This window comes from Amblyomma americanum, chromosome 1 (genome assembly GCF_052857255.1).
Source record: "Amblyomma americanum isolate KBUSLIRL-KWMA chromosome 1, ASM5285725v1, whole genome shotgun sequence".
NCBI lineage: Eukaryota > Metazoa > Arthropoda > Arachnida > Ixodida > Ixodidae > Amblyomma > Amblyomma americanum.
The window spans coordinates 188,999,119-189,023,183 of NC_135497.1; the positions used below are offsets into that span (position 1 = coordinate 188,999,119).

At 48.1% G+C, this 24,065-nt stretch overlaps 1 protein-coding gene across 8 annotated transcripts in view; it reads left to right on the forward strand.

The window, feature by feature from the left end:
• The window catches only part of LOC144114392 (protein lev-9-like), a 130,750-nt gene that overhangs the window by 67,992 nt on the left and 38,693 nt on the right, over nt 1–24,065 (forward strand). For 5 of the 8 annotated variants that reach the window (XM_077648106.1, XM_077648107.1, XM_077648108.1 and 2 more), the window contains one exon: nt 5,345–5,722. The exons of the other annotated variants lie outside the window; for them this stretch is intronic. In XM_077648106.1, the coding sequence (XP_077504232.1) occupies nt 5,345–5,722 (378 nt within the window). The remainder of the gene's footprint in view (nt 1–5,344; nt 5,723–24,065) is intronic. 8 annotated transcript variants of the gene reach the window in all.

The window sequence follows — 24,065 nt, forward strand, 5'->3', positions numbered from 1 at the left end:
CGTGGGTCTATTTAAGGTTGGGGGGGATGTGGGGACCTGCCCTGCAGCCCCCTGTGTTTGCTTTCCCGCGAGGCACCATGCAGCGGCAGTCTCACCTCGAGGATGAACGCATTCCCTTGTCAGTTACATTAACTGGCAAGAGAGAGCGCCAGCATCGCTGCGCGGGAGACTGCCAAAGCCCGCGGGCGAGAGAGGGGGCATGGGGGCTTCGGCTGGGATCGTCTGCGCGAGCGGACGTGTCGCTCGCGGCTCCGCTCTTCGCCGGCAGGGCGAGGAAGCGACGGGGAGACAGGCTTGCCCTAGCGCGGGCGAACATCTGCTCGGATCCTTGCTGGTGAGTCGGACGACCTTGATTCATTAGCGTACCTTGTTGCTAGTTGGCGTTATTGTTGCTGTAGCAATAAATGCCTGTTTGTGTCCGCCACTGTGTCGTTCCTGTGTTCCCTCAGAGCAAGGCCCGCCGTGGTCGGCGAGTGCTCGGTAGCGTACGCGATCACGGGGTGGGGTCCGGGCGGCTTTGAACCGTGTCAGCCGCGATTGAGTGGGGAGAACGTATATATCTCCCCAAGTCAACCCCACAATGGTTAACCAAACTGTTGATATTAAAAACGCACAGCTATATATGCGCAGGTTGCATTGAGAAGCATAAGCGTCTGATGTGGTCCGTTTCTTTTGGCATCACATCAAATGAAATGCTTCTGAAAAAGAGCTGCACTAGTCGGCGCCTATTAGAGATTTGTGCATTTCGAAACAACCGTTAATGAGTTGCGGCAGTGGTTTTTATTCGTACATAACAGTTCCTGATCTGGTGATAACATATGGCGCAACCCAAACGTAACACTACTGCTTTAACTCAGCCCATCATATCAAACAGGGGAAGTTAGATCCATTGAATTCGTCACACAATTAATTATTGCGGATATAGGCCATCATAGCCTTGAGGAAACAAAAAAGGAAGCTCCCGAAGTGACAGCCGCCATGCCACCAATTTTTCACACAGATTACACTGTGCCGCCGGCAGACCATGGTAATCCGGCCACCCATAGTAGCCAAATGCACTTTATAGAGCGCAATGCCACAGAATGGTGGCGACGCTTTTGTTGTCCCGGCAGAGAACAGCTCAGCGGCCATGCAGCCGAGGTCGCTTTGCACACGCAAAACACAGCTTTCAGGATTATCACGTCGCACTCGCAGTCGTTCTATAACACAGTGCAAACACGAACCGCGATCAATATCAATGATGGCTACGTCGCAGGAATGACTTGTGCTCGCGATCACTACAACCATCGCATCGAATGCGACTAGCCATAGAGCTCGCAGTTCATTTCAACATTAGGAAGACAAGGCGTGCGTGGCGAGCTTTTCAAATGTAATATTTGTTTGCAGACGATTTTACTAGCTGTCGAAAAAGCACTCGTTCCGACCGTAATCACTTTCACTACACTCGCACTCGTCACTGTGCTGTAAAGCTTATTGCATGCACTGAAAATTCACCGTGGTGAGTTCTTTTTGCTGCTGTTCGCGATTATCCTCGCGGGAATAATGAACACTTGTAACAATCACAAACAGCTCCAAATAACCACTTCGCGACACCGCCGCTGTGTACGTCTTGCGTAGGTTTGAAGGCTACTCAGTCAACTCAGTGAGACGGCGACAGAACAACTTGGGGAAACTGTCGCCCGCCACTGTTGCGCACGGCGAAGTTCGAAGTCGCCGTAAACACTTGTAACTGCTACATGCGGCCAATATTATGTGTTTCTCGGCAATAGCTACTACCATATAGGTTTGGTTTCTCATTTCGCTTTGCGAGCGGCCATCGTGTACAGGGAAAAATGAGGAGGTGGGTCCTGGAACGTCACGGGCCAGCAGCCAATAGATGAGATGCGACCATCCGCTCGTGCGCCCGAAAGTTGAAATTAGCCAGGTTTGCCCGCCTGGGTGGACCCCATTCATGGGCAGCTGCCCCATTCATACCCAACAATCCTGGACAAAAGCATTTTAGAGCGGGAAACCGTTTATGAACGCAATTTTTTTGCATCATCTGAGATTTCACTATAACAATAAATATGTCCGCAAATCAATCGACGGCAGTCATGTATAGTTTTTATTAACGTTCTTGCGATCGTCAAAAGTGTTCCCCTTTGGTTTTCTATGGCAGTCTTAACTGTTCCATGTGATCGATGGAAACGATTTAAAAGAAAGATTTTGCTACATATCAGAAGAATGTACTATTACCTGAAATATTTCCATAACACAGTCTTACAATTGTCTAATTTTCAAAATTTTTTCTATAGAATGTTCGACATCATTCGGCCCGTGCTCATGGTGGCAAAGACGCGTTCGCGTGCGGCTCAAAAACGATCGTAAAGCGGCCATTAGGTGCCAGTTCTCGTGCAAAAGATTGATGGCCGCGAGAGAGTCATAGCGTATGCCAGCGACTCTTTGTCAAAGGCAGGGGCAACGTATCCAAACGACAAAGAAGGAGTGCCTTGCAATGGATGGGACACCTCGAAATTCCGGCTTGTATGGCAGGCCTTTCAAGGTACTGAGTGATCACCACGCGCTGTGCTGGTTTGCCGATTTGAAAGACCCTTCCGGCCGACTAACTCGATGGAGCTTACGGCTTCAAGATTTGGTCGTTAGCGTGGTCCACAATTCTGGGCGCAAGCACTCCGACTGCCACTCATGAGCTCCTGTCGACGCGTCTCCAAAACACGACGATGACGACGCCTTCCTTAGACTTATCAACAGACTTATCACGCACAGACCCCGACCTTCCCCACCTTTTCGAGTACCTGGAAGGCAGGACTTCTTCGCCTCCTCCAGTGTTCAAGCGTGGGTTATCCTCCTTCTGTCTGCAGAGCAGGATCGGCGTGAAGAATCTCGTGCCCAACAAGGCCGCTTACCTCCTCGCGGTTTCTAACAAACTTCAAGATGAAATTCAGGAGGGTACACACGACGAACCGACAGCTGGGCACTTCGGCTTTACTCGCACTCTCCGCCGAATTCTTGACAAATATTAGTGGCCCTGTCTTTCCACTGACGTCGCACAGTACGTCAAAAGTTGCAACTGTCCCCGTCGCAAAACACCGCCAACGAGAAGTGCAGGTTTTCTATAGCCAATTAAACTGCCTACAAAGCCGTTTTATCAGATCAGCATGGACCTTCTTGGCCCCCTTTGCCACGTCGGCATCCGGTAACGAGTGGATAAAAGTAGCAGCTGGCTACTTAATCCGTTACGCCGCAGCACAAGCCCTGTCCCGGATTAACGCCGCAGAAGATTCCAGGCTTTTCGTTGAAAACATTCTCCTTCACCACGGTGCCCCTGAAATTTTCATTACGGACAGAGGAACTGCGCCGAGCTCACCCAAGCCATCCTGCAGTAAAGTGGCACAGCCACCGAAACAGGACTGCGTGTCATTCAATGGGCTTATGGAGCGTCTAAACAAAACGATAGCCGACATGCTCGCCATTTACAGTATGTGGACGCCGGACACAAGACCTTCGACGCCATCCTTCGCTACGTCGTCTTCGCCTCAACACCGCAGTACAGGAGACCATCCATATGACGCCTTTTAGGCTAATTCACAGAGGGGCCAACGACAACATCGACGCCGCTCCGAAGAAACTTCACCGAAGAATACAACCTCGACTACGCGACCTACCTTCTGCGTGAAGAGGAAGCCTGACTACGGAAAGACGCTGCAACCTACGAAGGCGCCACGCGGAATACAAGCCAGCAGACCGAGCCTGGCTTTGGACACCCGCCGCCACGGATTGAGTGAAAAACTTTTGCACCGCTATTTGGGCCCGCAGAGGGATCTTCGTCGATTAGCTCAACTGGCCTGTGAAGTCGTCTCTGATGGTATGACAGCATCTCAGCAAAGCTACGCACGACAAGAAGTTGCCAGTGCAATGCCTCGCAAGCCGTATTAACTCAGCAGTCCTTGCTAGGCGGGTAGTTGGTTTATGTTTTCAGTGCCGAATTCCTGGGCCTGCCTTGTCTTCTTTATGTGCTGCGCTAAAAAGAAGTGCGCCTTGGAAATCCGAATTATGCGCGTTAAAGGACAATTTGTAATTACGTTCTTGGTGTTTATTTCATAGTATCCGGGTTTATTTTTTAGCACCTTTCTTATCGTTTTAAAGCATAGGACCAATGCTTCTTTGAGAGGGGAGTAATGCCGCGAAGCTTTGTACTCTGTCTGTTGAGTTCAAAGACACTGCTACTCGGCTTTATCGTTTAGTTTGGAAGCGTGATGCGACCAGATTTATCTCGAATGATAGCAGCCACGCGCAACTGGTTCCACATAGTTCCAGATTGTTGTAGTCGCTTTTGGTGCCTTATCTAGAAAATTCCCTGCCAGCTATAAATTTAGCGCGGCTGAGAGCGGCAGGAATTCTGTTTGATGGCCGCCGAGCACGCTTGTTGCTACCGCCACCGTCGAGCTGTTCAGCTCTTTGTGGCCGCTGGTCCGCCTAGTAAAGAGATTGAATTGACGCTACTCTGCATCGTCCATTGTTCACGCCGTCTTCACCCCCACGGGTCACTATTGAGGCGCATGCTCAGTTTTGCTCCTTAGACAAATTAGTCGGTAATATATATATATATATATATATATATATATATATATATATATATATATATATATATATATATATATATATATATATATATATATATATATATATATTCTTTCAACAACAACAGACAACAGACAAACAACAGACAAACTACATTAAAACGCCGACGACTGAGGCCATTTGGTGCGTCCTGCTGAATCGTAACATGTTGAATCGCGACTCCTCCTGTTTGTTTCTCTGCCCTCCGTCCAAATTTCTCCGAGTTAGCGCTGTCCGATTCAACGTAGAGTAAGACGTTTATGCAAACGACTACATTCGACAATTTATTCCCATTTGCCGCCGCGGTGGCTGAGTGGTTATGGTGTTCGGCGGCTGGCCCGAAAGATGCGGGTTCGATCCCGGCCGCGGCGATCGAATTTCGATGGAGGCAAAATTCTAGAGGCCCGTGTACTGTGCGATGACAGTGAACGTAAAAAAAACCCAGGTGGTCAAAAAATCCTGAGCACTTCACTACGGCGTCTCTCATAGCCTGAGTCACTTTGGGACGTTAAACCCCTATAAACTAAAACTAATTTATTCCCTTTTATTTCGTTATGTACAATTTGTTACCTCTAATATATATGCGGGTCGTTATTGCTGTTTTTGTTTTTGTGACGGTTGTTGCTCTTGTTGTTGCTGCTGCTCGCCACCTCAGACATCGTACATACCAACGCGAGAGAATTCGGCAGTGAATAAACAGAAGATCGTTTCTTTGTCTTTGCAGAGGATGAAAGCAACCGTAAAAGAAAAGCCTGCCAATTGGAGAAAAGACAAAGCCGCTTCAAGGCTTACCATAAGGGCATACCCGTGACGCCTGAAGGTCCTTTCGAGCACGGAACCGAGCTCGTGTTTCACTGTGAACCTGTTGGGGAGGTGCATTTCGAAGGGCCCCGCACAGCTCGGTGCATCGATGAAAAATGGGATCCAAAGGAGCCGTTCTGCTACCCGTTAGGACCAAGTGATATAAGAGTACGGTTTCCTAGCGCTACCTACACTGCCCCTCGTGGTATAGTTTATGTGGAGCCGTATTCGCATGTTGTCGTGGAGTGCTGGAGCAATTCCAGAGTTGAGCTGTCCTTGAAGTCGGATGATCAATCGAATGGTAAGTGCAAAACTTCTATTTTGTTCTTCGTGGTGCTTACAGTGCATTTCGTCTTTATGCATGCTTCCCTGTGGTACACAATCCCAACGTGTAACGACGCCAGCACGTGTACAGACATGAATGTTTAAGCACACAATAAGATGCGGACGGTGAGGAAAGACAGGTAACAGACGAGCGCTAACTTGCAACAATTTGCGTATCTCAGACACGCAAATGGTTGCAAGTTAGCGCTCGTATGTTACCTGTCTTTCTTTACCGTTCTCGTCTCGTTGTGCGTTTCAACCGTCATTTCTTGTAATACCAATACGCCCAAACTGCAACCTGTCCAGCTTTTCGGGGCAGCGCTCTTATCAAAACTTGGTGGAGACACTTAATCTCCGCCTTAAGGGTATGACGCAATAGTGTATGGGTCAATTGCCATATATGCAGGAGGTCGTTCTCTAATTTGCATTAGACCACGGAGACGGCTGAGTGGTTATGGGGCACGGCTGCTGACCCGAAAGACGCGGGTTCGATCCCGGCCGTGGCGGTTGAATTTCGATGGGGGCGAAATTTTAGAGGCCAGTGTACTGTGCGATGTCAATGCACGTTAAAAAACCACAGGTGGTCGAAATTAACCGGAGCCCTTCACTACGGCGTCCCTCAAAGCCCGAGTCGCTTTTGGACGTTAAACCACTTTAAACCATCCACTTTACATTCATAGATCCCTGGGAGACCTCATACCCCTCCTGGCGCAGTGGTGGAGCGGTTAAGCGATGCGCCACTGCCCTGCTACGGCAGGTGCTCCCAGCGGTGGGCCTTGTGAGACCCTGGTTGCTCTTCCCGAGCGACCAATCATTAAAATAACTTCCACCTGCGACGGTGGGCAGGCTGTGATGACGCCGCAAAGTCACGTGACCTACATGGCTTACCTGCCTCCTAGGCTGCTCTCTTGTTACCCCCTCCCAGAGTCATGCTCGTGATTTTTCGCTCCAAACGCCAGCGAAAGATTATGTGGGTTACGAGGCTCTTATGGCTATCGCGTTAATCTCTGACCTAAATGTCACCCACGCCCACACAGAAGATTGCAAGTAAATATAATTTAAAAAATTCAGCGACAAATGCAGATTCGAACTGCAGCCCTCCAAGTCGGTAACGAGGCACTATCGCGGTGTATCGATAATACACTGCATATCTGCACATTTCCCAGTAACACAACACCATACAAAACCATGCTTTCGAATTCACGCCATGGTTGCTGCAATGCAACGTGAAGTTTAGTGACAGGTGGTACACAACCGGAATGTTGGGAAGTCAGCGGTCGGAAACGCCTCACGCAGAGTAGAGTCGCAAGACAATGGTAATGTCGTGAGGTCGTTGTGGTGCGGCAGGCGCTCCCACCATGAAAACGTGTTGTCCCGGGGAATGCCTTCACGGTTCCTTCGACTTTCGCATATTCCCTCCGACGCATCCTTGCTCGGCTTGTGCGGCGTGCACTGCGCGGTCTTAACATTGAATCTGCCTTGCCATGCGTCGGAGACACTCACCATCGGTTCTTAACGCCGCATCTTCTTTGCGACCGCTTCGGCGGCACGCAATGCGGGGTCTCGGTGCCGACGCCTGTTGTCCTCACATTGTGCTCTGCGCGAAGTGCGGGCTATTGGCAGGCTCGCTGCTTTATTTGCCGTAAATAGTACATTGCGGCAGCGTCCATTATCGCCGGCTTTTTCATCGCACATGCCAGGGGGAAATGCTGCGCAGGTGGTCGGTCAGTCTACCAGCACTTGCTGGCGAGGCTTAACGTGCCCCGCAGTGAAAAAACCTGCGCGCGCGAGCCATCTGATGTGCATGCCTTCTTTCGTAGCTTTGTGCGATTCGTTATGCGCTATGCGTCCACGCGCTGTTTACGTCGGCGAAATGGAATGCGCCGTAACGGGAATTCAGACCCTAATAAGTGTCCCTGTCAAGCAAAACCATAAAATGTTCTAACTTCGAATCTCAAGTCAACCGATTTCGGGGTTGGGTGGGTGGCGGCTTCTCTCACTACTTCTCTGAGGGCTTTGCTTCGGCGTCACACGGTCCACTCCGTTGGATGGAGGTAGGTTGTATGGGAAGCCTACTTGAGGGTGGAATTGGGTGGGTGGCGCATCTCCAGGGTGGAGGCTTCACTTGCCGAGGCTTCACACGCCGCCGCCATTTCGGAGAACGTAGTTCTTACTGCTGACGCACTAAAAATGTGCAGCGATCTCCAGCTCAATGCATAGGGAAAAGAATTTACAACACACGATGCAAAGATGCTCTTTTCTGCCATCCATGTCTCAACAAGAACCGTCGCATGCAATTCAGAAGAGATGGTATTCTTGGGACGTTGTAAAAACAAAACAAAAACAGCTGGCTGACACAGGACACAAGAAACAACATGTCACCTCTTCTTCTGTTTCGTGTGAACACGCTGTTTCCTCCTCATGTTCTCGAATCGGCACAAACTATCCCAACTACACGCACACTCTTTTGAAGAGGTAGCTCAGCTAATCGGCTTATTCTTTCGTTTAAAGTCCAATTCAAGCTCTAAATGTATCCTATGTTTAGCAGCGTCTCCGAAGTATTATTTGTTTTCGGCTAGCCTAAAAGGACACTGAGGGCAAATTGAAGTTGGCCTGCATCGATATATTATGGCGTTATAATGCCGAAGAAGCCACTTTCACTGAGCAAAGAGCATTTGTGTGACCTAGATATGGCCATGAAACGAAATACGGGTATCACCGCCGGCGGTTGCTTTCGCGAGCGAACAGCAGTGACGGTATTACTTTTTTCGCCGATCCCTGGGGATAGGCTGCACCACCATTCACTTTTACTGGGAATCACGGAGTACTTTTTGACTTCGCCATCATGAGTATGAATCATCAAGTGCGGGCAAAAAAATGTATCTTTAAATAGAATTTTTTCTGCAACAAATGCGTCCAAAACATCAAGCAAGAGTCATGCCATCAGGCTTTACTAAGAACAGAAATAAGATCAAGTCCTCAGTACAGAAGAATCGACTGTTGGGCGAGTTGGCGCATGGCTCGAAGATACAAGGCGCAAGAGTAGACAGGACGAACGAAGCGCCTTGTCCGTCTTCGTTCTTCCTGTCTACTCTTGCGAATTGTGTCCTAAAGTCTCCGGTATCCCGTTAACGCTGTAGTTTCCTGCGACACCACTGGTTCCTGAGCATCCGCAGGGACATCCCCGCAGGGGGATGATGATGAACAGTGCGTCACCGCGGACCAGAGCACCCGCGCTTAGCCGTGCGTGCGTCAGCAGCGTCCAGGCAAAAGGCATCCTGATGGTTGAGCCGATGCTGAGCGTTTGGACCTTTAAGGCACCTCGGCGGAGGCGACACAGCACTTTGGGCCCAGCTTCCCGTAGACGGCACCTCCGGCCCAACCCGGCCGGGGGAAATCGGCAGTCGCCTTTTCCTGTCCTCCCCTTCATCTTTCACTTTCCTATCTTCTTTCTTACAACTTCCCCGTCTCCTCATCCTTTCTTTGTTTTTTTTTCTTTTTTCCTGGCGGCTAGGGTAAACCTTGTGTGGCGGACTACACTGCGCTTCGTCATATTGGGTTGGCATCGGCAGGGATTGGGCAGGGCTGGCGCGGGCAGGGATTGCTATAGGAAGTTCCTGTCCCCTCATTGGGCTTCATTGCGGGTGGCTGGCATCGTAGCCGAAAAACATACATATTCTATGGCTCTCCCTGCTTCGTCAAATGATCGCCCTCTCAAGAGTGGGCGGACCGATATCAACCAACAGTTCCTGAAGAAGAGCACGCAAAGTTTCCCAGAATTTCATGTTATACATAGTAAGAAACAGAAAAGTCCGCTAGAATAATCTGCCCATTCATTGTTGAGAAATGTCTTACGGGTGCCTTAGGCTTAAGCTACAAGGTTACAAAAATGGCCAGTGGAGACCTCTTGTTCGAACTCAGAGATAACGCTCAACACTCCAAATTCCAAACATGTCCATGGGGGGTATCACCGTCTCTTTCACTGCTCACCGATCACTAAACGCTGTCCGTGGTGTTATTTCAGAAAGTGATTTCCTCAACGTCACTAAAACAGAAATGAAAGTTCTTCCTAAGCAAAACGTCATTGGTGTTCATAGATTCAAAATAAAAAAGAAGGCAAAGAAATCCCGACAAAAGACATAGTCCTGACTTTTGCGCAAAATACTCTCCCTGGCTCAATTGAAGTCGGTTAATTACCTCTAAATAAATGTGAGACACCTACCCCTACACAATGCTTAACAGCCAAAGGTTCGGTCGTTGCTCGCAGAGCTATCGCAGCCACAAAACTTGTGCCAAATGCGCCTCTAAAGATGATCATTCTGAAAACTGTGAAGTTCCAATGCACAGGAACACCCTGCATACTCAAAGGCTCGCCCGACGTGGAAGACCGAGAAAAAGTCATAAATCTTAAGACCAAAGAAGGCATCTCGTTTTAAGAGGCACGAAGACATATAGCTTTGAGAAAGAACACATTCCCAATGTCACTGTCACAGCGCTTGTCTGTGTGCTTCCTCATTCAAGGTCTGGCACTCGGCTCCTGTCCCTAAAGACGCGGGTTCAATCTCGGCCGCGGCGGTCGAATCTCGATGGAGACGAAATTCTACAGGGCCGGGTACTGTGCGATGTCAGTGCACGTTAAAGAACCCAAGGGGTCGAAATTTCTGGAGCCCTTCAAGACGGCGTCCCTCATAGCCTGAATCGCCTTGGGACGTTAAATACCCGTAAACCATAATTCTCGGTCCTTCGTTCGTTCGCGCCGTTTCTGCCCAAAATGAATACATACCAACTCGCCCAAATATGCATTCTCATTAACAGCGAAAACGAATTTCGCCGATGTGGTGCGTGGAGGCGGTGCACCACACCGGGCTTCGGCCACTGCCAAGGCAAAGCCTCTAGCAAGGACAGCGAAGGTTGCCCTGTCATCTCCCATAAAGGTCCCTCTATACCTTGGGATGGCAAACAACCAGACCTCTTTTCCACCTCGGAGGAGGCCTGAGTTTCTTACACCCAGAACATCCTCGCGGGCATCCAGCTCCTCGAACGAGGTGGTGGATGCAAGCCCCAGAAGGTCCGCTCGGCAGGGGCGGCACACCACCCTGGAGCGCGCAAACAAGGATAAAGCCCGGAAAACGGGCCGAGAAGATAAATAACCCCTTTATTGGATCCCGAAAAACAAAAATATCGCTTTTCTAGTTCAGTGGAACTGTAGACGTCTTTTGAAAAACTACACCAACATAACAGATATAATAGGATCAATGCTACCTTGTCCTGTGTCCCCTGTTTTTCCAGTTGTCGTTTTGTTAGTGTGTAGCGCGTTATTCGCACCAAAAGCTACCTATAGATTTGTGTGTCCAGGAAACCAATCTAGGTCCACGGCACAAGACGATCCTGAAAAAATACAAAACGTTCCGTCGAGACCGAGAACAAGCTGATAGACTTTCAGGTGGCGTCTCAATCATGACACGAAGTGACGTCCAAGCACAAGAAGTACATCTAAAAACAAAATTCGAGGCCATTGCGGTCAGAGTCATCAGCCACAACAGTGACAATATGCTCTTTGTACATCCCACCAAACCTCACAATACGAATTCAAGATCTGGAAGACCTTTTTGAACAACTACCAGAACCATACCTGGCGGTCGAGAACTTTAATGCTCACTCTTCTTTTTGGGGTAGCGAGCGAACTGGCAGAAGACAAAAACTGAAGATGTTATAATTTTCAAAAATACATGCTTATTGAACACAGGAAAAGCCACTTACTATAGCCCAAGTTCGAGAAATATGAGATGTCTTGATTTAGCATTCACATCACCTTTAGTTTTTAATGATTTTATATTGGGTATTTTAAATGACTTCCGTGGAAGCGATCATCTGCCTGCGGTCATGAAGTTATCATCCTCGGCGCCTATCATCCCAACCAGACCACGCCCCCGGAAATTCCACCTAGCCGACTGGTCACTGTTTGCAACCCAAGCCACATTAGACACAGTGTTTTGTGATGGGCTTCGCACAGAGAAATAAATGAAAAATTCACTGCGCACATAATCTCTGCCGCAACAATGCCTATCACTCAAAACTTCAGGACTTGTATGAAAAAAGCAGAAGGTATGGTGACTCAGGACAGCACAGCGGCAAAAAAGCAACAAAGCAAAGCATGGGGTGTTTTTCGTTGTACCCCACGGCAAATAACCTACTCATTTTTAAGAAAGCTAGAGGTAGAGAGCGCTACATCCGTCGAAACGCCGAGAAAAGCTCATGGCAGAAGTACGTTTCTTCAATCAGCTGTTCGATCTCATTAAAAAAATTGTGGGAGCAGGTTCGTATATTTAACTGCGACTAGGTTTCAAGTTTTATGGAGGTTTAACATCCCAAGGCGACTCAGGTTATGAAGGACGGCGTAGTGAAGGGCCCCGAAAATTTCGACCACCTGGGAGTCTTTAACGTGCTTTGGCATCGCGCAGTACATGGGCCTCTAGAATTTCGCCTCCACCGAAACTGCGACTACTCGGCGTTCCCGTTCCCACTGCTGTCAGCACCAGGCACTCAAACAACCTTAGAAGAACAAGCCAATATACTAGGCGAGCATTGCGCTGCTCTTTCCAGTTCCTCCATCTACACGGATACATCCCAAAAATACAAAGCCATAGGAGAAACTTAGTAGAGCAGAACGTTGGGCCAGTTGGTGTAACGACATATTCAGGAAAACTTTGCGTAGATTAACACAAGACAGGAGGGAGAAACACGCACGCGTACACGAGCGCAGAAAGGCAAAAACTTCTCACAGGAGCAGGCATGAGCGAAACTATAACAGGGAAATTACAATACACTAACTAAATAGAGTACTTTCTGCCGGTAAAGAGACAGCTGCAGACCAGATAATATACACTACGCTATGCTTGCACATCTTTCCGAGGTCGCCGTAGAGGCTGTCCTAAAATTCTGTAACAAAATCTGGCTTTCAGGGAAGATACCTGAAGCATGTAAAAACACAATCGTAGTACCTTTCTTGAAACCTGGAGAACCATCATCAAGTCACAGTAGTTACAGATCTATTGCGCTTACCTGCTGCCTAATAATATCATCTGAAAGTGTTTTGAACATGCCACTAACCTTTGTCCTTGAATCTCGTCAGCTTCCCGACATACATCAGTGTGGCTTCAAAAAGACATGCTCGACCATAGATCGTCTTGTTCGTCTTGAAAACACAGTTTGGGAGGCGTTCATACACAAGCAACACTGTCTTGCGTTCTTCTTTGACGTTGAGAAGGCGTGGAACACCACCCAGAGGTTTTGCACTCTCCGCGATCTAGCAGATCTAGGCATTCGCGGCAGGATGCTGAGCTGTTTGGGCGACTTTCTTGCAAACCGTTCATTTCAAGTACGCCTAGGTACTACCCTATCAGTGACTTTCATCCAGGAGTATGGTGTACTTCTGTAGTCTATTCTAAGTATTATACTTTTTTTACTAAAAATGAACTCTAAACAAAAATAATCACCGAGTCTTTTTTTTATTCAGTGTGTATGTAGATGACCGGCAGATTGCGTGTACTGTACGTCTTCCAGCGCATCAACATGTGCGAGACAGATATAGATGACTGTAAATAAATTGCCTAATTGGGCAGGGAAGATAGAATTGGATTCAAGTTTTCCACACAAAAATCAGTAGCTGTGCTGTTCTCGCTCAAACGAGGCTACATATCGACCCCACCCTATACCTGAGTGAAGCGTTACCAGTAAAACAGTAAAATTATTTCTTGGGCGTATGAAATTTGACAAAAAGGTCGAATTCCTTCCTCACATAAACAACCTAAAGAGGAAAGCATCTCGAACCCTCAACGTACTGAAGGTATTTTCACGAAAACGCTGGGGTTCCGATCGAACCTGCCTTTTGCGGATCTATCACTCTCTAGTCCACTCCTTTTTAGGTTATGGATCCGTGGTTTATGGCTCAGCCAGGCCGTCATATTTGAAACGACTGGACCCAATTGGCAATTTAGGTCTTCGTCTTTCAATCGGAGCATACAGAACATCCCCCATGAATAGCCTTTATGTACAAACAAGCGAACGATCCCTAGCAGACAGAAGTAAAACGCTCACAAGCGCATACGTACTGAAAATAAGATCTCTGACGAAACATATTTGTTATCCGATTGTTACAGAGTGTATCTCCAGAACGCTGTTCAACAATAACCCGCAATCAATCAGATTTCTGCATCTCCGCTTCGAGGATAGTTACCAAAACTTGGAAATACTGGACAGCCTTCCTCATGTCGCTTCAATGCACGACCCACTGCCCCCATGGTTCCGCCTACGCACTGTATGTGACTTCACGTTAACACGCTTCCGAAAAAAAAAACACCACACGGACATATATTACAGGAATACTGGGCGCTACAAGGAAAACATGTGAACCACTAAGAATTTTACACGGCTCAAAAACAGCGGAATATGTCGGAAGCGCGGTTGTACAAAGAAACTGGCAAAAAATAGTAAGGCTTTTAGGAAACCTCACTATTTTTACTGCCGAATGTTATGCAGTCTCTCAAGCTGTAGGCAGAATAATAAATAACAGCGTTCAGAACGGCATAATCTACAAGGATTCACTTAGCGTGCTCACGGCATTACATTCTATAAATGCAATCGAACCGTCAATAGGAAATATAATACACAACAAAGAAAAGCCACAACAAAAAAAGCATGTAATAAAATTCTGCTGGGTACCAATCTATGTTGGAATAGATGGTAATGAAATAGCTGAATTAGGTACTGCACAAGCTCGCTGTCGTGAAAATAAGAAAGTGTGCATACTCCATAGAGACTGCATAAAATTAATGCACAGTAATTTGCAGGCTAAACGGCAGGAAACCAGGGACAATGAAGTAAATAACAAACTGCACTTGGTAAAGCCCGTACTGGGTAAATGAAAAACCAGTAGTCACAAGGAACGTTCCATAGACGTAATCTTATGCCCTCTCTCACAACATCTTACAAAACAAAAAAAGACAAGCCTATTCGTGAATAATGCGGACATGAAATTACAGTAACCACAACTTATTCACATGCACAGAACATGAATCGCTGAAAAAAAATATATTTTTTACTGCATGCTACAGACAGCATATTCATTTTCTTCCAGCAATTATTTTAGGCGAAGATGCACTTGTTGATATCCCAAGTGCTTTAGCTTTTTAAGGAAAGCAGGTGTCCTTGAAAAAGGTCTGAATTGTGGCCCTGTGACTTCCTACATATGGTAATACAGATACACCTCAGCCACCATCTCGTTCCTGAGAAGAAGGCTGAGGCTTTTTTGATTGGTTGGGAGCCTAGAGGTATTAGCCTAGGGCAAGGATGGTCGCTGAGGTGAACTGACCTTCTTTAAAGCTTTCACTGTTAGCCTTTTTTAAATTTACTTTCCTTTGTAATTACTAAGGTTAAGACCCTCTACACTACTGATGGTTTTTTACATTGTCGTAAAATTCGGCGGAAAACAATTTTTCTACACCTTGAGTTTAGCGCATGATAGCCTTAGATGCCTATGTTCCACTAAACCCAACATAACGCAACGCACGAGTGCATATTGTCTTCCCGGTAGAACCTTTACCCGGGTTCAGAGGTTAGCTTCGTTCGACGCGGTTGTTCGATATCTCCTACCCGTAACCAAACAATAGATATAACGTGACTTAGAAGATGAATTGAGGTCGCGGTGCATGGCTGAACTGGCGGAGTGCACGTGAGCATCAGTACAGAGAGAGAAGAATGAAGACAGCGGTAAAAACAAAGTACGATGGAGGAAAAGTTCTGTTATTTCCTTCTCTGCGGTTCAGTGCACCACTGCGTATCAAACAGCGCTATGATATCACCTCAGATCACAGAAAACCACGCAGTCGGCCTAGGATCAGTGCGTCAAGTGGACGGCAGGGCATTCGCTCCACGCCAGCGTCCGCAACAAAAAAAAAGTGAATAAGGAGGAGGAGAAGAAAGCTCATGGCGTGGTTTATGGTTCATGGGGGATATGAGGGATGCCGTAGTGAAGGGCTACGAAAAATTCCATTACCCGGGGTTCTTTAGCGTGCACTGACATCGCACAGCACACGGGCCTCTAGAACTTCGCCTCCGTCGAAATGCCACCGCCGCGGCAGGGATCGAACCGGCTTCATTCGGGTCAGCAGCCGTGCGCCATAACTATTGAGCCACCGCGGCGGCTCATGGTGTGGGTGCCCGGATCATAAACGCCTTAAAGTTATGGGACGTGGTGTGGTCCTCCCTTGTTTGTCGTTCGTCCGGTTGCAGCAACTAACACTTCCCGCGTCCGTCAAGGGTCCCTGACTTTTCTCTGTCGCTGAGGCTTTCTCTCTCACCTCAGTATCTGTTTCGGCGCTCGCCAGTTATGCAGGACGCGCAATCAAATCCCGCCTGCGGCGGCCGCATTTCGATAGAGGTTAGGTGCAAAAAACGCCTGTGTACTGTAGGATGCCATTCGATGTTAAAGAACCCCAGGTGGTCGATAATAAGACGCCTCCTCCCTGCGCGGTTCAGGTGTCCGCCGAGAGGGAGGAAGTTACTGCGCCTCTCCTTTCCAAATAACGAATTCATCGAGCGAAAAGCTACCGAAACGTGCCTATTGCTGTTCGAGAAGCGCTATCCGTGCTACACGTGCGGAGCACCCCGAATGCTGGGCCACTCGCAGGACGCAAACTCAAGCCGATATCCAACCCACATCACCCTACACAGCCTCGCTTGTAGTTTTGCTGGGAGAAAGCTCAGTTCAAGATGGAGCTGTGCGTCATGCGCGCGAAGTAAACATTCAGGGGGGCATTTAATCGCTAATTATGTGTGACAGTGCGATAGCATTCAGCCTCGTTGTGTGCCCTTATACGCTACTAAATAGCAGGCATTGCACTGAGACTGCATGCATTGCATTTCACAGGAGCCCATTCATGTGTTGATGAACGGTAAGACCCCATAATTATGGCTGACTCAAGTTGCGACTAGTAATTCTTTGCTAGATCTAACGCAGATTGGAATAGAACCAGTCCCGCACTTGTGCGACAATTTGGGCCCTCACAATCTTTGCACCAGATACGCCTTACCAGGCAAGACGGTGCGTCCTTACTTGGGGTATATATACTATATACATAATTACAGGTAAGAATTTGATTATTCCAGCCGAGAAACGCTGCCTCGAGCTAATTCCCAATTCTTTTACAAATCCAATTCTGTTCTCATTCTATTATTTCATTTCACACCATGACAGGTGTAGCCAGGGAAATCCCGTAATGTGGAACGACGGCGGACGCCAGGTTTTTTCTTCAGTCAGGCATCTATGCTATCGCATAAAACATTGTACACAGAACCACTGAGGAAGGTGAACAGAAATGGATAGGTAGTGTGTGGGTTAAAATAGGAGGATAATACGTTTTCCCCGCTGAACCGCGACTGACACACTTCAAAACCGCGCGAACCTCCCCCCGTGATCGCGCGCGCTACCGAGCACACCCCTGCCACGGCGGGCCCTGCTCTGAAGGAAACAAAGGAACGACATTCTGGCTGACACAAACAGGCTTTTATTTCTACAACAACAATAACGCTGACTAGCAACTAAATACGCTAAAGAATCGAGATCGTCCGACTCACCAGCAAGGGTACGAGCGAACGTTCGAACCCGCTAGGGCGAGGGAGATCCTCGGGGACCGGACGGGACGAGCTGGCGGGAGTATGTTCCCACCACGAGGCCTCGCCCCGCTAACGAAGAGCGGAGTGCCGCGCCGAACAGTCCGTGCGCGCCGAGTTCCCGAGCCGAAGAGCGAGAACTCGCCTACGCGCGCCATCACGCCGTTCGTGGCGCTCGTACCGCTGCAACGCCGGCGCCTCCCTAGTTAGTAAAAGTAACTAACTAGGAAGACGCATCGCGGGGATGCAAACTGAAGGGGACGGAGTAGGAGTGCCCCCACAGTAGTTATGGCGTTCTCCTTTCCTCCCGGGCAGAAACACTGAAGTATGATACGATGGCGTGATGTCAATATACGCCAGCGTATACTGTCAACATGAAAACACAAAACCGAATTTTCGCCTGGAAAGGCATCATCGTGATTCCGTTCACGACTGCCTCTTTTCCTCTGCAGATACCCTCATTCGTTTTGCATATTAATTAATTCCTTCATTTATTCAGCTGACTCGTAATTTTACCGGCTACTCTGCTCACTCACAGTGCAAAAAGAAACAGTTAAGGGTAAAGCATGGAGCTCGACGTTGCCAGGAGACAGAGAATAAAACGTACCATTCCTTAATAAAAACACGTAATGCAAATAAATTTGTCAACTACAATAAAATTCGAAATCAAATGAATGCAGAAATTGAATCAGCCAAATTTAAATACTATCAGAAGCTGTATAAACGTATTTTTAAAGATCCCCGAAAGATTTCGGATGAAGTAGGAAACTTCATGGGAAAAAATGTGCACGAACAGACTTAGAACCGTTACATAAAGCGACCATCTGGATTTTGGTGATTCAGTGATAGCTGCAAATGAACATTTCATCAGTTGTGACAACTATGTCTGCAGTAATTACCAACATTCTTTCTCTTCTCCCCCACCAATTACAAGTATGGTCAACTCGTTTATACTGAGTTGAGTTGAGGCGTTGAATGCTTCAGGTGGGATTAGCCTTGCTTATTCTGCCGGCAATTGCTTCACCGTAGCTTCCCTTCTATGTTAATAATGTCCTAAAACCTGTCGCATCTACCCCGCTATGCGCACAGTCCCTTATAATAGCACACATTCCTCTCCCGCAGTCACCATCTATGCACACAATCACTCCACACAGTCCACATCACAGTCCTCTCCAGAAGTCACCATCTATGCGCATATTCAGTCACAATAGAACATACTCCATTGTAGTGCCACAATCCATGCGCACATTCACTCACAGTATAACGTAGTCCACTCCAGAAGACACCATCTACGCAGACATTCAATCACAATAGGCCATAGTCCGTTCCTGCTGTCACAATTTAGAAACAAGATCCATGTCCTGTAGAAATGTTAAAAGAAGGCGTGCAGCCTGCCTTCTTCATGTCTGGTTTCCACTCGGGTAGACAATGTCCTGAACTGTACTGTGAAGGGTTCCTGTCTTCTTGAAGGAAGCGAACATCACATACCTTTCCGCGTTGTACTCTGGGCAGTACATAATATGATGTTCGATATCCCCGCACACACCACATAAAGGACATAGCGGAGACGATGCTATGCCCATCTTATGCATCCAGGCAGGAGTGCGAGCAGAGGCCGTGCGAATTCGATGTAGTAGAGTCGTCTGGGATCTTCTCAGTTCCTTGGTCACACATGGCTTGTGGGGTGCACTCCACAGGGTACTGAAATGATCGAGCACCGTTTTCCTGTAGAGACTTTTTCCATATTAAGGTACTTTTTTGATGGATTCCTTGACAGAGCTTTATGAGCGAGATTGTCTGCTACCTCATTGCTGTTGACTCCTATGTGAGAGGGCACCCATTGGAAATATAGAGTAAAGCCTCTGCTGTGCAGATTCTGCACCAAGCGCAGATAGCTTACAGACAAGGCATCAGTAGGGAATCCGCGCTCTAACCTTTGAAGGGCAGATTTTGAACCAGTTAGGATGACAACAGGTTGAGCCGGACAAGACCCTAACTTCCGTAAAACCCCCTGATAGCAACACTTTCGGCCGTTGTGTAGGATACGACAGCAGTAAAGCGTACAGACCACTTAAAGTCCAAAGAAGGAATGTAAAAAGCCGCTGCGCTAGCTTGGTTGACCTTGTCCACAGAACCATCCGTGAAAATTTGAAAATGGCGGGCATACTCTGTTTCCAAATGTTCAAGTACGAGCGAACGCGTTGCTGCCAAAGGAGAGCTGCGCTTTGCGCTTACATGGGGAATTGTGACCTGACAGTCGAGGGTCGGAAAAGACCAGGGGGGTTTCAACCATTTCCTTAGTCTTCAGACATTAAGGCCTAAAGAACTAAGAGTATTAAGTGCCACGTAGGCCTTCGACTCATTCTCTTGCTGAGCCGCTGGAGAAGGGATCGCCCAGCTACAGTCTCTCCTAGGCGGCCAAGATGCATTAGTAGTCTCTGAGAAGCGACAAGGCTAAGAGGTTTCGATAGAGACTCATGGAGTACTGCCTTATTCGCAGCCGCCTGAGGAACTCTAATGGCTCTTCTTCGGCCCTTTCTGTGGTCTACTTCGAGACGTTCAAGCTGCAATACCTTTAATTTCTCTCTCGGCATCACAACTCCTTATTACTGTCCCCACCTCGCCTTATGAAGTGGGCAAAATAATTGACAAACTGAAAAATGGTCCTGCCTCCGGATTTGATGACATTAAGGCTGCTCCCATAAAAGACGCAGCAAACATTATTTCACCAGTTTTACACGTATTATTAATTGCATGCTTGAGACAGGAATATTTCCTGAATACCTTAAAACGCTACAGTGTGTCCTATTCTTAAAGGCGGAAATGATAATTCAGTAAAAACTACAGGACCATATCTGTGCTTCCCATTTTTTTCCGAAAGTGTTCGAAACTATGATAAGTTTAAGATTAATAAGCTGTATCGATAAATATAGCATAATGAGTGATGCATAATATGGTTTCCGGAATGAAAAGTCGCGTGAACTTACACTACTAAACATAAAGAAAGAAATAGTAATAAACATTGAAAATCGTTTCTGCACAATAGGCCTATTTCTATATTTGCGTAAAGCAATTTGCTGTGTTAATCATGACATTCTTTTATCTAAACTACATAGGTATGGAATGCGTGGGAATGCGCTTAACATCTTAAAGAGTTACCTAACAAACCGCTCTCAATTTGCGTCGTTTAATAAACACTCCTCGCCGCGATCAATACTGTTAAATGGTGTTCCACAAGGTTAAATTTTGGGACCGTTGTTATTTAACCTGTACATAAATGAGGTTCCCGCAATACCCTCTTCACCCCAAATAGTCATGTATGCAGATGAGACAAACCTGTTCTTTACCTCACTTAGAGAAATCAGTTCATGATTACCTAAATAACATTTCGTCCTGGTTGCATATAAATAAGTTAGAATTAAATGTCAGAAAAACAAATATTGTGAACCACTTATTGCTCAGGCGTCTTTATTCAGGTACAGCCGGGAACTCAGCGCGCGATGCCCGGAGCCCAGGCAAGCGATGATGATGAAGGGGATATACAGATGATAGAGGTGAATGTTCGCGCAAAGCGCTCACACAAATAGTCCCCGGCACAAAAGCGGCCATCCTGGCCGCGGATTAAATAGAAGAGGGGCGACGGGTGTAGAGATTGATACGTGATCCGTGAACCACCTCGTGGGAGCGGCGACGGCGGTCGATGACGGGGTGCGAGGTAACAACGGCGTAGTTGACGGGAGGCGTTTGCTGGACTACAGTATAAGTTCCGATGAAGCACTCGAGAAACTTTTCGCACAATCAAGGCGTGCGTACGGGTGTCCATAGGAGGACCTTATCACCGGGTCTGAAGGACACAGTACGGTGCTGCAGGTCATAGCGCTGTTTGCGGTCTTGCTGAGCGGCTTCGGTGTTGACGCGAGCGTGGTGGAGACAATGGGCCATCCGAGAAGGGAACTCGTCGCCCAGAGACGCAGACGGAGATGCGGGCGCAGAAAAGAAGGCGGTATCAAACAAGGAGGATGGGACACGGCCATAAACCAAGAAGAAAGGGCTGTAGCTTCAGCGGTGCGCTGAACTACGGAATTGTGAGCAAATGTGACGAAGGGCAAAATGTTCTCCCAGTTCTTATGGTCAGGCCGAATGTACAGTACTCACGGATTGAAATAGGACATTCGGAGCGCTAGCCTTGCAGTGCCACGCAGGCATGTGGTAAACCACAGGCCGGCTGATTGGCTACTGGAAGGAACAATTCTGCTTTGTAGATGTTCTCCCTCTCACGCCATACCATAATGCACCACCTTGGTTCCATGAGCGTCTACGGGCGGCGCTCCATGAAGCGACGGCCACGCGCTCCGAATGTCCTATTTCAATCCGTGAGTACTGTACATATATATCATGTCAGGCAATGTGCAGTAAAAGCGCTCGATGAGACCGTTGGTTTGAGGATGACAGCTAGAACATGTGGATAGTCTTGTGGATAGTGTTGGTGGCGCGGAGGACCTCTTCAAGCACATGGGACAAAAATGTCTCCCCACGGTCGCTAATCAGGATACGAGGAGCACCATGGCGCAACACTATCGCACGCAAGAAAAAGTCGGCGATCTCAGAAGTGGCACCGGAATGAAGCGGGGCTGTTTCAGCATACCGCGTCAGGTGGTCAATGGCGGTGACAACCCAATGGTTGCCGGCTGGCGTAAGGGGAAAGGGACCAAACAGGTTGATGGCGGCGGTGTCCAAAGGCACGGATTGGCAGGGAAGAGGCTGTAGGGGGCCGGCAGGAACAGATGTTGACCGCTTGCGACGCTGACAAGACACGCAGGAGGATATGTATTTGGCGACGCTAGTAGAGATCCCAGGCCAGAAGTAGCGGCTTTTGAACGGTCATACGTCTTCAGGTGACCTAAATGACCGGCAGAGGCGTCTTCGTGGTAAGCCCCCAAAACTTGAAGACGAAGGGAGCGAGGCACTACGGGAACCCACCGGTGACCTGTAGGGTGGTAGGAGTAGCGATAGAGTGTGCCGTGCTGAAATCTGAACTGGCGAAGCTGCCGGCGCGACCGACTGTTGGGTGCCACTGAATGACCCCGGAGACAAGCGATGATTGTGCGGCAGTATAGATCAGCCAGCTGATGGGAGGGGAAATCGGTGTGGACGTCGAGTGGTGCAACAACAACATGGACAAAATTCAGAGGGAGCTCGCACGCCTGATGTGAAGGGCACGTTGTTGAAGGGGCCGCAGCGTGAGTCTGGGAATCCGGAAACGGGCAACGAGAGAGGGCGTCAGCGTCGAAGTGTTCTCTCCCGGATTTGTAGGTGATAGTGAAGGTGTACTCCTGAAGACGTAGCACCCAGCGACCCAAACGGCCGGTCAAGTTCTTCAATGTAGACAGCCAACAGAGCGTGTGATGATCGGTGACGATGGTGAAATGATGGCCGTACAAGTAGGGACGAAATTTCTGGATAGCCCAAACAACGGCGAGACATTCTTTCTCTGTGATAGTGTAGTTACGCTCAACGGCAGTAAGAGAACGGCTGGCGTGTGCAACAATCTGCTCTTGGGACGCCTCGTTGTGTTGGAAGAGAACATCGCCAAGGCCTTGTCCACTGGCGTCGGTAGGAAGAATGGCTGGCGCGGCCTCGTCAAAATGGCGAAGCACAGGCGTTGAAGTGAGCTCCTGCTTGAGAACTTGGAAGGCCTCTTCGCACTCAGTGTACCACAAGTAAAGCGCCTCGTAAGTAAATAGGTTGTGGAGTGGGGACGCTATGGATGCGAAATTACGGATAAAACGGCGGAAGTAGGACGATAAGCCCAGGAAGCTTCTTAGTCCTTTCAAGCGTTGACGGCGAGGAAAACTCTTAACAGCGGCAATTTTTGCAGGATAGGGTCGGATTCCGGCCTTACTAATGACGTGGCCAAGTACTTTGATGGGCTTTCCGGCAAAGTGGCACTTTTTCGTATTTAATTGAAGACCGGCTTTCGCAAGTCACGTGAGAAGTTCGTTGAGATAGCGCAAGTGCCGGGAGAAGTCGAACGAAAGGATGATAATATTGTCCAGATAGCAGAGGCAGGTCTTCCATTTCATTCCCCATACCACGGTGCCGATCATGCGCTCAAATGTGGCCGGGGCATTGCACAGTCCGAAAGGCATCACATTGAATTCGTAAAGTTGTCAGGCGTAACAAAGGCGGTCTTCTCCTTGTCTCGTTCGTGCATGGGGATCTGGCAATATCCCGAGCGGAAGTTGAGGCTTGAAAAGTACTCAGCACCTTGGAGGCAGTCCAACGTGCCTTCGATGCGAGGCAGCGGGTAGACATCTTTATGGGTTATCTTGTTAAGGGCACGGTAATCCACGCAGAAACGAATGGAGCCATCCTTTAAACCCATAAACAAGCCAATTAGTGCTAATATTGTAATACTTCACCGCAAGACACGATTACAGAGGTCGCAGCCTAAAAATTCTTGGAGGTATAGCTCCAAAATGATATGTCCTGGAACACGCATGTAAATGACTTAGCTGCAGAACTAGGAAAAGCTGTGGGCTGTATATACAGGATAAGTAAACTTATTTCCTTATGGTTAAAACAAACATCGTATTATGCACTTTTCTTCTCAAAGTTATCGTATTGCGGACTAGTGTGGGAAACAACTA